Source organism: Megascapheus bottae, chromosome 6, assembly GCF_031878675.1.
Source record: "Megascapheus bottae isolate mThoBot1 chromosome 6, mThoBot2.hap1, whole genome shotgun sequence".
NCBI classification, from domain to species: domain Eukaryota; kingdom Metazoa; phylum Chordata; class Mammalia; order Rodentia; family Geomyidae; genus Megascapheus; species Megascapheus bottae.
Genome location: NC_143514.1, coordinates 2168817 through 2181370, shown reverse-complemented (window position 1 = coordinate 2181370; position 12554 = coordinate 2168817). Strand labels below are relative to the sequence as shown.

General features: G+C 54.0%; 1 protein-coding gene across 1 annotated transcript; it reads right to left on the bottom strand.

Moving 5' to 3' along the window:
* Positions 1–3456: 3456 nt before the first annotated feature.
* Cd2 (CD2 molecule) lies at positions 3457–11804 on the bottom strand. The gene is made up of 5 exons (XM_090333661.1): positions 11670–11804; positions 11266–11571; positions 8574–8807; positions 4503–4622; positions 3457–4061 (listed from the first exon to the last, which is right to left on the bottom strand). The coding sequence occupies exons 1-5, from the start codon at positions 11728–11730 to the stop codon at positions 3751–3753; spliced, it is 1032 nt and encodes a 343-aa protein (XP_090189787.1). The 5' UTR covers positions 11731–11804; the 3' UTR covers positions 3457–3750.
* Positions 11805–12554: the final 750 nt, after the last annotated feature.

Genomic DNA, 12554 nt, shown 5'->3' with positions numbered 1-12554 from the left:
GCTTAGTGGAGGGAAAGCATTAACTTTGGTGGGTTCAGGACCAGAATATTTCAAGCTCAAGGAGCTTCCCTGCCCTTTGCTTCTCTCCAGAAGCCGGGCCTGAGAGCTGTGCACCAGGGGACATGTGCAGGCCCCCAGCGGAACGGGGCTGCCAGCCCTGCAACAGACGCTTTCTGTTACCAGGTGAGCATTTTGCTGGGAGCCGTCTCCCACAGAGGAAGAAGAGGAAGTGGAAACGAATTCATCCTCATGCCCCACACCCACTCACCCCATCAAGCTTATCTGGGGATCACCCAGTGCCAACCACACAGTCGGAGCTAGCACCCAATGTGCTTGTGACTGGTAATCTTGACAATCTTCCTGTTCAGAATGTGGCCTTTCAGGGCTGCTTCGAGAATCCTCTTGTCTCTGGAGCCATGGAAGTTCCTATTCAGTCTTGCTTCTGTTCTGATTCAGGGTCAGCTCCTCAGCCCCAGCCTTCCTGGTCCATAGGCCAAGCCTTGTGTATTTTATTATGCTTCTGTCCTAATCTCCTTTCTGTTGTTTTGTCTTTTCTGGGGTAGGCTTTAGGTTTCAGAAGTATGCAATGGAAAAAAATGAAGTTGCTCCACAAGTATATGTCTCAGTCTGCTTTCTGCTGCTGTATACACATGAAGATTGAAGTTTTATTTGAACTCTGCAGGCTGGGGGGGGGGAGGCGATGGGCTGGGCATCTGGTGATGGATTTTTTGCTATGTCGTCCCATGGCAAAAGATGAAGTGTGTGTGTGTGTGTGTGTGTGTGTGTGTGTGTGTGTGTGTGTGAGAGAGAGAGAGAGAGAGAGAGAGAGAGAGAGAGAGAGAGAGAGAGAGAGAGAGGAGGGATGGGGTGGGGAGGGGGACAGGGAAGAGGAGAGGGAGGGGGACAGGGAGGGAGAGAGCGAGAGAGTACCAAGCTCACTGCTATACCAGATCCACTCTAGATGTAGCAAACTTGCTCTGCTCTTGCTGAGGCCAGTCTGTCCTCGAGATTAGAGCCCCACTGACCTCAGAGCCTTGTGGCATCTCAAAGACCACCTCTCTGCACTAGAACATTAACATTATTTGCAATCTGTAAACTTTGGGGTCATAAGACCCTAGCAGCAGATGAGCTGGGAGTTTGGCCTAGTGGTAGAGTGCTTGCCTAGCACTCAGTACCACATACACAGAAAAAGCCAGAAATGGTGCTATGGCTCAAGGGTGGAGTGCTAGCCTTGAGAAAGCCCAAGGACAGTGCCCAGGCCCTGAGTTCAAGCTCCAGGACTGGCAAAAACAAAACAAACCAAGAAACCCTAGCAGCTTATTACCAAATGCAGTCATGCTATGAATTGTAGCTCCACATTTCCTGTTGTCCAGAGAGAACTGCTTTCAACTCTTTAGGTTTGCTGTTTCTGTCCTGGTATTGGGGCTTGGACTCCCTGAGCTTTTTCACTGAAGGCAAGCCTAGCTCTCTACCACTTGAGCCACAGCTCCACTTCTGGCTTTTTGGTGGTTCACTGAAGAGAAGAGTCTCACAGGCGTTCCTGTCCAGGATGGCTTTGAACCTCAATCCTTAGATCTCAGCCAATGAGTAGCTAGGGTTACAGGTGTAGGCCGCCAGCATTGGCCTTCTCTACCTTCTAAGGACTTGGGTGGTTCTCTGGTTTGTTCCATGGCTCCCTCACTGCCCCCTCCACGGAGGCTCCCTACCCTTTCAGCCAATGGCCCACCTGGCTCTCTCTTTTCCAGCTCCTTGCATGACACTCGTGTTGTGTCTTCGATGCTGTCTTTCCCATGGGTTACATCTTGTGTTTACTACATTTAATGAGATATTCATAGGGTTTGGGGGAGAGAAAAGCTGATGTATGGGTTTCGTTGCTTTTCTGAACTGGGTAGCAGCCACCTGCTGTCACAGGGCCCTGTAGACCGCTCTGAACTGCCACTGTGGCCACCTGGACCCCAGGCTGCCTCCGTAAGCCAGTGGGAAGCCTGGGAGGCGGTGGGGGGGGGGGGTTGGCCCCAGGCTCCACCCCCGGGTGGAATGGGAACAGCACCCCTTGTGAGTAAGTCCCAGATTACCTGATCCCCTCCACCTCTCATGCCTCTGGCACCAAGCTATCACTCTGGGACCCAATATTAGGAAGTGACCCCCGTGAATCAGACTACAGCAGAATTAAGTCTCCACAGGGATGGCTCATTTATAATATAATACAGGTTCATTTATAATATAATAAAGTGGTGGTGGCTTCTTGCAATGGCTGTACCCCTGTGTCTGCCACCGGATGTCCTTTCCTCTTCCTCACTGTCAGATGACTAGCTGTGCCCTGAACACTGCGGTTCAGAGCACACACATGTGGCCTTCGGTGGCATCATCTCCCTTTCCCCCTCAGTCACTCCCTGCTAGCTCTTGCTAGGTTCACGTGTGTCACGCTAGCAGCTCAGGAAGCTGAGATCTGAGGATCGTGGTTCAAAGCCAGTGAGGGCAGGAAAGTCCTGAGACTATCTCCAATGAAGGAGCTGAAAGCTGGAGGTGGAGCTGCAGCTTAAGCAAAAAAGCCAAGAGGGAGAGTGGAGCTCTGAGTTCTAGCCCTGCCACAGGTGAGCACACACAAGCTCACATGTGTGTACACACACACACACACACACACACACACACACACACACACACACACGCCAAGGAAAACAATTCCAACTAAGCTGGGCAGGTGAGCCATTGAATCAATCTATCAATATCTATATCTGTATTATAGGACCCGGTAGGGTTTTCCAATCCTGTGAGCCTGGTGGATCATTTTTCCCAACATGCTTGGCTTTCTCGTATTAGACATTTTCGTAGCCAGGCTAGTTCACTTGGCCACCGATTTCCATTTTTTTTTTTTTTTTTTTTTTGCCAGTCCTGGGCTTGAGCTCAGGGCCTGAGCACTGTCTTTGGACTTTCTCAAGGCTAGAGCTCTACCACTTGAGTCTCAGCACCACTTCCGGCTTTTTTCTATGTATGTGGTACCGAGGAATCGAACCCGGGTCTTCGTGCATGCTAGGCAAGCACTCTACCACTAGGCCAAACTCCCGGCCCCTCCATTTTTCTTATAAGAATTCATTATCTCTAACACTCCAACCAACAGACCTCTGGAGCTCAGCTTCCCTGAGTTGTCTCCTGCCCCCACCACCCCAGAACCAAGGGTAGGTTCTGAACAACAAATGCCCAGATTTGAAGGATGGAGCAGTTCCGCCCTCAGCCAGCACTCACAGGAAGTCCCGGCTGTACTGGGTGTTTTTGGGGTTTACCCCCATGTTTCCTGCCAGGGTTTAACCACATTTACCAATTCCAAAAGCCAAGGGGGAAGGGACAAGAGGGGCGACCAACGTGCCACTGCCATGGAAGGCCAAACCTGCTGGCAGCCACAGCTAACACCAGCACTGTCCCCCCACCCACCCCCACCCCAGCCACCCCACAGGCATCCAGGAGGGAAAGGCTCAAAGGTGAAGCACCTTCATGGAGGTCTGCCCTGCCCAGCTGCACCTCTGGGACCGGGCGGGGACACATCTGGGGGAGACACAAGCCTGAGTGGGCGTGCCACCTGGAGTGGCATTCATGGAGGACCCAGGACCATGAAGATGCGGGTGCTCGGCCACTTGCTTTCTGCAGCCATGCCACACTTTATTGCTCCCCTTTTCCTGGGGTGCAGCACTGTGGCTGGGAGTCAGTCCTCTCGTGGACGGGGTGGCCTTCCACCCGGACTGGGCCCGTGTGCCCTCACAGGGAGGGCGCCGCCAGGGAGCCCTGCGTAGCCCGGGGAGGGGGTTCGGGGTGGCCCCGGGGTCTGGGCAGAGGAGGGCCTCTCTGCTGGGGTGCCTGCAGGCCCGCAGGCCGAGGCCTCTTCTGCTGCTGGTGCTGGACACGGTGGCTGGGCGGCGGGGGCCGATAACTGGGTGCCTGGAGACGAGGCGCAGGGGGTGGGGGCGGTCGGGAAGCTCCGGGACTCCGAGGCGGGGTGGAGAGGGGGCAAGGCCCAGGCTGTCTCTCCCGGGACGCCGTCCTGCGCTCCCCGATCTCCAGCTCTTCATCTGCAACAACACAACGTCAGGAGCTCAGCCCAGTGCCAGGACTAAGCGCCGCTCCCGGCCACACCCGAGGCCACAAGAGCTGACCCAGGGCCTCCACAAAGCCAGGCCCCCAGCCAGCAGCAATGCTGATTCCTCGAGCATATAGGACGTGGGAAGAACACGCCACCACAAGCATCTCTGTCCTTCTTTGTGTCCCTAGGCCCAAGGCCAGCCTGAAGGCGGCTCCCAGAAGCCACGGGTGCTCCTGGGATCAATGAGCGGCCTCCCCTGTCTCCACAGAGACCATCGCTGCCTGGCACTGCCCAGGCCCTTCATGCCACGAGATGGCTCTGTCTACTGGACATCCGGGCACCAGGCAGCTCCCCACGGCAGGCCCGTGGGTCCCAGCATGCCATCCTGTAGTCCTTACCTCACCGCCCCCCACCCCGGAGTGCTCCTTACCATTCCTCCTGCTTCTCTGCTTTCTCTTCTTGTTGACATGGAAGACCAGCAGCCCCACGCAGGCCAGCGCGAGCCCTCCCCCACAGACGCCCGCCACCAGGCAGATGTACAGAGCTCTGTCTGCAAAGGGAGGAGACATGAGGCTGAGGCCTCTCACTTGGGGCCTCTCGTGGGGGACCCATGTCTGTCAAGGCAGCTACACAAGAGGCAGAATTGGGAGGATCCAGGTCTGAGGCCAGCCTGAGCAAAACATGAGACCCTACCTGAAAAATAAAGCAAAAAGGCCTTGCTGGGTGTGTGGTTCAATTGGTAGAGTGCCCACCTAACAAATTCTGCGTTGGATCCCCAGAGCCAACAACAGCAGCAACAATGAAGCCCAGAGGGGTGGGCACACAGCACACAGCCTCCTGTGGACACACAACACCACCACCCGCTTGTCTTCCTTCCCAAACTGACTTCCCACCCTGACCAGGCAGGTCTTTGCAAACCTTGTGCACTCAGCTGGCTTCTCCCTGGCTTCCCTGAGACCTGCCGGGAAAGCTGCAATAGACACTGAACGAACCACAGCAGTCTGGGTGAAGGAAAGTGGAGTGGAGTGGACTGCAGTTCAGTGCCAGCTGTGTGACCTTTGGCTAGTCACTCTGCATCTCTGAACACAACCCTTCAGACTTGAAGTCTTGCTCTTTCTCAAGAGGGGTGCAAGAGAAACAGCTGGGACAGGGGATGGGGGGTTGTGGGGGATGGACAAGTTGGCCCAGCACACACACACACACACACACACACACACACACACACACTATTGTGATCAAAACAACCCCAGGATGAGACTGAGCTACCCAAACCCAGCATGGTCTCCATCATCAGCTAGGTCAGATGCCAGGGCCCATATTCTGAGCTGCTTCCTCTGCCCCTGACCCACCCTCTGCTGCCAGCCTCACCACCTCCCTGCGCCCTGTGGAGTAAGAAGGGCACTGCCCACATAGACATTAGCCAAAGCTGTCAAAACAGAGCCAAGAGGATCTGGGGTCCTGGGGCCCCTGCTGGCTCAGGGGCATCGGCTCCCCTGCCTGGACGAGGACTTCCCAGCTAGAGGCTGGGGAAAAGACGCTTGAGTCCCAAGGCTCCTGCTCCACTTCCTCCAGGGCCCTAAATGCAGGAATTGTGTAGTGGAGGCCGCCTCAGGGAGGATTCTGAACCACACGGGAAGCGTTGTGGTCCTGAGTGGGGAAGCAGCCGGGGAAGGGGGAAGCCCAATGGAGAGAGGAAAGGGAGATAATGTGATGGTCATCTTCAGTGTCCATCTATGAAGAAGGCCCAGGTCACAGGAGGGGCGGGTGGGCCGGGAGAGGTAGAGGAGAAGGCTGGAAGGGGCGACACTGCTCACTGTGCATCATACTCCAAACCTGAAGCCCCTTTGTACAACCACTTAGAGATAATAATGAATAAAAGTAATAACATGATGGCCGGGAGTGTGGCCTAGTGGTTAAAGTGCTTGCCTAGCATGCGCGAAGACCCGGGTTCGATTCCTCAGTACCACATGCATAGAAAAAAAGCCGGAAATGGTACTGAGGCTCAAGTGGTAGAGCTCTAGCCTTGAGAAAGTCCAAGGACAGTGCTCAGGCCCTGAGCTCAAGCCCAGGACTGGCAAAAGAAAAAAAAGTAATAACATGAAGAGGATGCTGCAGACAGGCTGTACTCAGGTTAGTGCAAAGGATGGGGGGCGCCTTTCAGGATGAAAACCAGTCTATCTTCCCCACCTCCTATGGGGAGTCTGCCATCTTTCTGGTGATTTTATTTGTTTTCTTACTTACTGACTTACTGTTACTACTGGAACTTGAACTCAGGCACTGGAGTCACAGTGCCATTTCTGATATTTTTGGTGGCTAATCGGAGTTAAGTGTCTCATGGGGACTTCTTTGCCCAGGCTGGCTTTGAATAGAGATCCTCAGATCTCTGTCTCCTGAGAAGCCACCAGATGGCCAGGTAAAATACAGCACAGCCAGCTCCCATTTGAACTTTAACTAATAATGAACAATTTTTAGCATAAACATGCAATATTTGGGATAATCTTAGACTATTTCCCCTAAATCAAGGGTGTCCCAAAAAGAGAAAAGAGAGGTGACGTCAGGGGAGGCTCAGCTCCACTCACTGGGCCTTGATGGTAGGGGACAGGAGAGAGGGGCCCTGGCAACCGTGGTGGGATGAAGAGGTGCTGGTCCACATTGGTGTCTGGTTGGCCAGATCTTAGCCAGTGGGCAGTACTTGAACTTTTATCTTTTTTTTTTTTGGCCAGTCCTGGGCTTGAGCTCAGGGCATGAACCCTGTCCTTGGACTTTCTCAAGGCTAGAGCTCTACCACTTGAGCCTCAGCACCACTTCCGGCTTTTTTCTATGTATGTGGTACCGAGGAATTGAACCCGGGTCTTCATGCATGCTAGGCAAGCACTTTAACCACTAGGCCAAACTCCCGGCCTCGTACTTGACCTTTTATAAGTCTCTCTAGTTAGACAATTACACCGCCTCTCTGATTGGACGAGAGCTGGGCTTACTGACTTACTTCTAATAAACAGAGTTGGGCAGGGATGGGAAAGCCCTCCTGAGATTAAAGGTAACGGAACTTGGTTCTATCTGGATGCCACTCCTCCCTCCCTCCCTCAGAATGCTCTTCATGGCACTGGCCTCTGTACTGTGAGGCAGTTCAACAGCCACATGAAGGAGCCTGGAGTGGACCTCAGAGCCTCTCATCCCACACTCCGCAGTCCTGGAGCTTAAGAGTCCCACAGAGAGGGACAAGAACCTGTCAAGGTGATTAGACCCTTTGGCCAAGATCTAAACCAGAAGTTCTGGTCTCTGGCTCCCAGGTAGGCATTCAACCACCATAGCAGGTCGCTCCTTAAAGTTTCCTTCGGGGCCAGACCTGGGGGTATACACCTGGGACACAGGCACGCCAGAGGTAGATGCAGAAGAATTGTAAGTTCAAGGCCAACCAGGCAAGTCTGGGCACTGAGGATCAGTTAGTTTCCCGACCTTCCAGATCCACCCTCCCTGTGACCAGAAGAGGGCACAGGCTTTTCTGGTCTCAGGTTCTCAATGCGGGGTTTTTCTGCTTGATTCCTGACACCAGACATTCTGGCTCCTCTAAGAGGAGACACTCTCTCTCTGTCTCTCTTTCTCTTTCTCTCTCTCTGTCTCTCTCTCTGTCTCTCTCTCTGTCTCTCTCTCTCTCTCTCTCTCTCTCTCTCTCTCTCTCTCTCTCTCTCTCTCTCTCCCTCCCCTCCTCCCTCCCCTCCCCTCTCTCGTCCTTCTTCTTTTGGCAGCTATGGGGTTTGAACTCAGAGCTTTGCATTGGTGTTGTACATACTGCTGAGCCATGCCCTCAGTCCCCTTTTGCACTGATAGTTCTGAGATAAGGTTTCATTTGTTTTGCCTGGCCTTGGAGGCTCCTATTTTCTTCCTCCTGTCAAGCAGGGATTATAGGCACCAGCCACAATACCATTGATACAGTGTCTCATGGACTTTGTTGCCCAGGCCGGATTAGAACTTTGATCCTCCTAATCTCAGCTCCCAAGTAGCCAGAATGTCAGATGTTTGTCACCACACCCACCTATAGATTGAGACAGGGTCTCCTGAACTTATTTCCCAGGATGGCCTCAAGCCATGATCCTTCTCAACTCAGTCTCCCGAGTAGCTGGGATTACAGAGATGGGCTCCATGAGCAATCTTCACTGGAGAGGTCAGACTGATGGACAGTAACTGCAGAGGACCCCTGGGCGAGTAGTTTGTCTGACTGGGAGGTGGGGATTAGACTGGAACAACCTTTGAAGCCCCTTCTCACTCCCCAGTCCTGAAGTTCTTTCTCCTAGAAGAGACCTGGGGCCGAACCCCTGACTTCCACAGAGGGTGGCCAGGCAGGTGGCCAGGGAAGGGCCTCTGTGTGTAGGGGCCACTTGTGGAAGGGAAAAGGGCATCTCCTCTTTCCATCCTCCCAGCCCCAGGTCCTGTCCCAGCCCTGCTGGGGATGCTCGCTACAGAGGACATGTGACTTTGGACATGCTGACCAACACTTACTTACCTGTGGCCGGGCAATGGACAGTGGTCTCTGTGGCTTGCTCGCTGACTCCATTTCTTGCTGTGCAGTTGAACGGGGCATCCAGTTTGGCCCAGGTGTACCGGATGAGCTGGGTGTCTGTGTAGTGACAGTTCTGCTTTTGACACAGCTTTAACTGGGCATCAGTCCCTCTCAGTAACTTACAGGTCAGCGTGGCATTGCTGCAGTTCCAGGATATTATGGGCTTGGAGACCATCTCTAGAAGAAAATAAACCACCAGTTCCTATTAGGCAATTTTCTTTTTGGTGTTGCTGTGGCTTGAACTCAGCACAAAATACTTGCTAGGCAAGTGCTCTGGCATCTGAGCCTTACCTCCAATCCTGTGTGCTCTGGTTAGTCCCGTCTGTTGAGATAGTGGTCTCATTATTTTTCCGAACAGGCCTAGATATCCATTCACCTGTTTACAAACCCTGCCAAAGCTGAGATGACGGGATGACAGGCGCATACCACCATATCCAGCTTTTTCTGCTGAGATGGGGGGGTCTCAAGATTTTTTTTTTTTGGCCTAGGTTGACCTTGAACTTTGGTCTTTCAGATTAGCTAATATTATAAGCTTGAGCCACTGGTACATGCTCATCTCCATTTTTTTTCCCTTAAATTAAGGTCTTATTATGTAGCCAAGACTGGCCTTGAACTCACAATCCTCCTGCCTTTGCCTCCCAACTGCTCAAATGACTGCATACTTTTAGGTCTGCTGGCGTATTTTTTTTTTTTTACTTTAATACATATGCCTATTTAGACTAGAAAATTGTGCTGTTTCAGACTAGGGAACAATGTCAAAGAGCTCTAGAAACTTTGAAAATCATTTTTAAATTTTGTTTATTTAAACAGGGTTTTCGAAACAAACATTTCTGGCAGCGTTTTCGCTGTAAAAAGTGACATATCTAATGCTTATGCAATAAGTGCCTCCGAATGTTTCCACACATGTGATATTATTTAATTCTAACAGAAGGCTGTGGTTTTTTTTTTTCCTATTGGTTTGTTCATCCTGATACTGGACCAGTCAGGGCCTGGGTAATATCCCATAACTTTGGTGCTCAAGGGTGGAGCCACATCTTCACTTCTAGCCTTTTGCTGGTTCCTTGGTGATTGTAGGTCTGAAACTCCTTGCCCAGCTGCATTCCTGGTATAGACAATAAGGTTCTAACTGCTAGCAAAGTCACCAGTGCCAGCTGGGAGAAGGGAAGGGCTCAGAAACAAGGGGTGGGGCGGGTGAGTGCTGTCAGCCCTGAATTTGCAGGGTGCCTGCCCTTGCTCCAGAGACCCTGGCCTGCCTCAGCCCCCCATGAAGTCCAAAATACAAAATGCTCCCAAGCCCAAACGGTTTGAAACACCCATGCAACACCAGGAGAGGATAAATTCACACTTCGTTTCATGCACAAAATGATCAACAATATAGTACAGAATTACCTTTGGGCTACGTATAGAAGGGAGGCATGACAGATAAATCAATGTCCTGTCACACAAACATCCCAAAATCTAAAAACTAAGCCCAAAACACATACACACTGCCAAGTCCCAAACCTTTCAGATAAAGGATCTTTGAGCTGTGCTGGGACAATCAGACTCAGGCAGACAGGAAATTTGCCAGGGCTGAGTGACAAGTGACGGGCCCAGGGTTACGACGTGTGTTTATGGGCACCAGCACTCACGCCTGTCATCCCAGCTACTCAGGAGGCTGAGACTGGAGGATCATGGTTCAGAGCCAGCCTGGGCAGAAAAGTCCCTGTGAGACTCTTGATCTGCAATTAACTACCCCAAAACTGGAAGTGGTGCTGTGGCTCAAAGTGGTAGAGCACTAGTCTTAAGCAAAAGAGTTCAGGGACAGCGCCCAGGCCTGAGTTCAAACCAACCACTGGGGGAAAGAAACTGAAAATACATTACATAGACACAAAAAGAAGCCACAACGTACACACACACACAAGGACAAAGTCCTGGCCCTGAGTTCAAGCCCCAGTAGTAGTACAGGAAACAGTAAGTAAGGGAAAGGCCCCGCTGAAGGCCATTATTTCCACCCGGAGTTTAACAGAATTCGGAATGGAAGGGTCTCCAGTCCCTGGGGCCCCCAGGCCACTCTGGAGCCACGCAGTGGCTCCTTCCAAGGTTGCATAGGCATTGGCCTTTCCTGGAAGGTTCTCTCCAGTCAGTTGCAGGTCTAGGCGATGGGAAGGATCATTTGTGGGGGTCCTGGGAGAGGGGGTACAGCGGGTTCAGGAGCTGAGGGCAGGCAGGATGGGGGAAGCACAGGTCTGGAGTTCCCAGCTGCCTCCTCTCACTTCCTGCTCACCCCTGCTGGGCTCAGGACCTCAGGGGCATTTCCATTTTCCTTCCTCTTCCTCCTCACTCTCGCCCTGACCGCCTTGCCCCCTCCCCCTGCACCCCTCATCTCTACACTTCAATACCCCCCTCCCAAAATGTGGCAGAGCTTTTAGAACCTACTAGAATGCACCCGGGCGTGGCAGCTGTGCCTGGAATTCCAGCTACTCTGAAGCCCGAGGTCTGAGGGTCACAGTTCCAGGCCGGGCCCAGGAGATTCTTCCCTCGAATTACGGGGAAGTTGGGGCGTGGAGGAGAGCAGGAGCAAGGCTGGGCTCAAGTGCAGAGCCCCGGCCAGGGCCCTGGACGCAGCACACGCGCGCACACGCGGGGGGCTCACCCAGCACGGTGAGGTGCACGGCCCCGTGGAACACCTGGGTGCCGTTGAGGTTGTAGAGGAGGACGTGGTAGGCGGCGCCGTCGCCGGGCTCGAGCCCCCGGATCCTCAGGCTGCCGTCGGGCAGGACCTCGTAGGCCGGCCTCTGCCGCGTCGTGCGCTCTCCCCGGCGCCGCGCCACCAGCGCGCCCCCCTTCTCCCACCGCACCTCGTCCACGTCGCCGCCGCTCAGCTGGAAGCCGTGGAGGGTCAAGACCACGTCCTGGCCCACGGCGCCGCTCACGCCCCGCGCCTGCGGGCCGCCTGCGCCTGGGGGACACGGGGCGGTCACCGGGTGGCCGGCCAGGGGTCCTCGGGGGAGGCCGGGGCGGGGGAGGCCCGGGCGGCTTCCTGCCACCCCAACTCACCTTCCACGGAGGAGCGCAAAGCCAGCAGGAGACCGACGAGAAGCCCACGCGGGACGCTCATCGTGGGGAGCCGTGGGTCCCTCGTGGGCCAGCTCCCAGCTCCTCCTGCAGCAGGAGCGGCCTGGGGCCCCGCGGGGCCTGGAGTCCACGTGCGCGTGCGCACCCGCACCCCTCCACCCCTGCCAACCCAGCAGGTGTGCGTCCCGGCTCCTCACCAGCACACACACACACACACACACACACACACACACACACACACACACACGCCCCGGAGCGTGGTTTCCTCACCCCATAAAGAGAAAGAAACGGGGGTGGGGGCTGGTGTCAACCCCGACTGCCCTTCTCAAAACCTCAGAACAGGGAGGAGAAGTCAGGGATTGAGCCCCTCCTTCCTCCCCTCCGGCTGTTGAGACCATCTTCTGTCACCAGTGTTTTCCAGTGGGCCCAGGAGACCCTGGGTACCGGCTCACAGGTGAAAAGCAGCATGCCATGCCCCTGCCATCCCAACCGCTCAGGAGGCCCAGATCTGACGACCTCAGTGGTTTAAAGCCAGCAGGAGAGGAGGAAAAAACATTTGTGAGACTCTTACCTCCAGTGAACCACCCCAAAAACTGTGGCTCAAGTGGGAGAGTGCCAGCTCTGAGTGAGAAGACTAAGGGCCAGTATGCAGGCCCTGAGTTCAAGTGCCAGTACCGGCACCGAAAAGAAACTGAATGTCTGCCTCAGGGTGATGTGTAGGGATCCATGTATCCATGGAATGGTAGGAAATGGATTGGCTGGCCTCCAAATACTTATTTCTGTAGTTCACGACCAGTGGATGTCTTAAAGCATGGGGTTCTAGAGAACCTGGCTCAGTAGCAGGGCCTCCCTGAGGGAGCCGTGGAG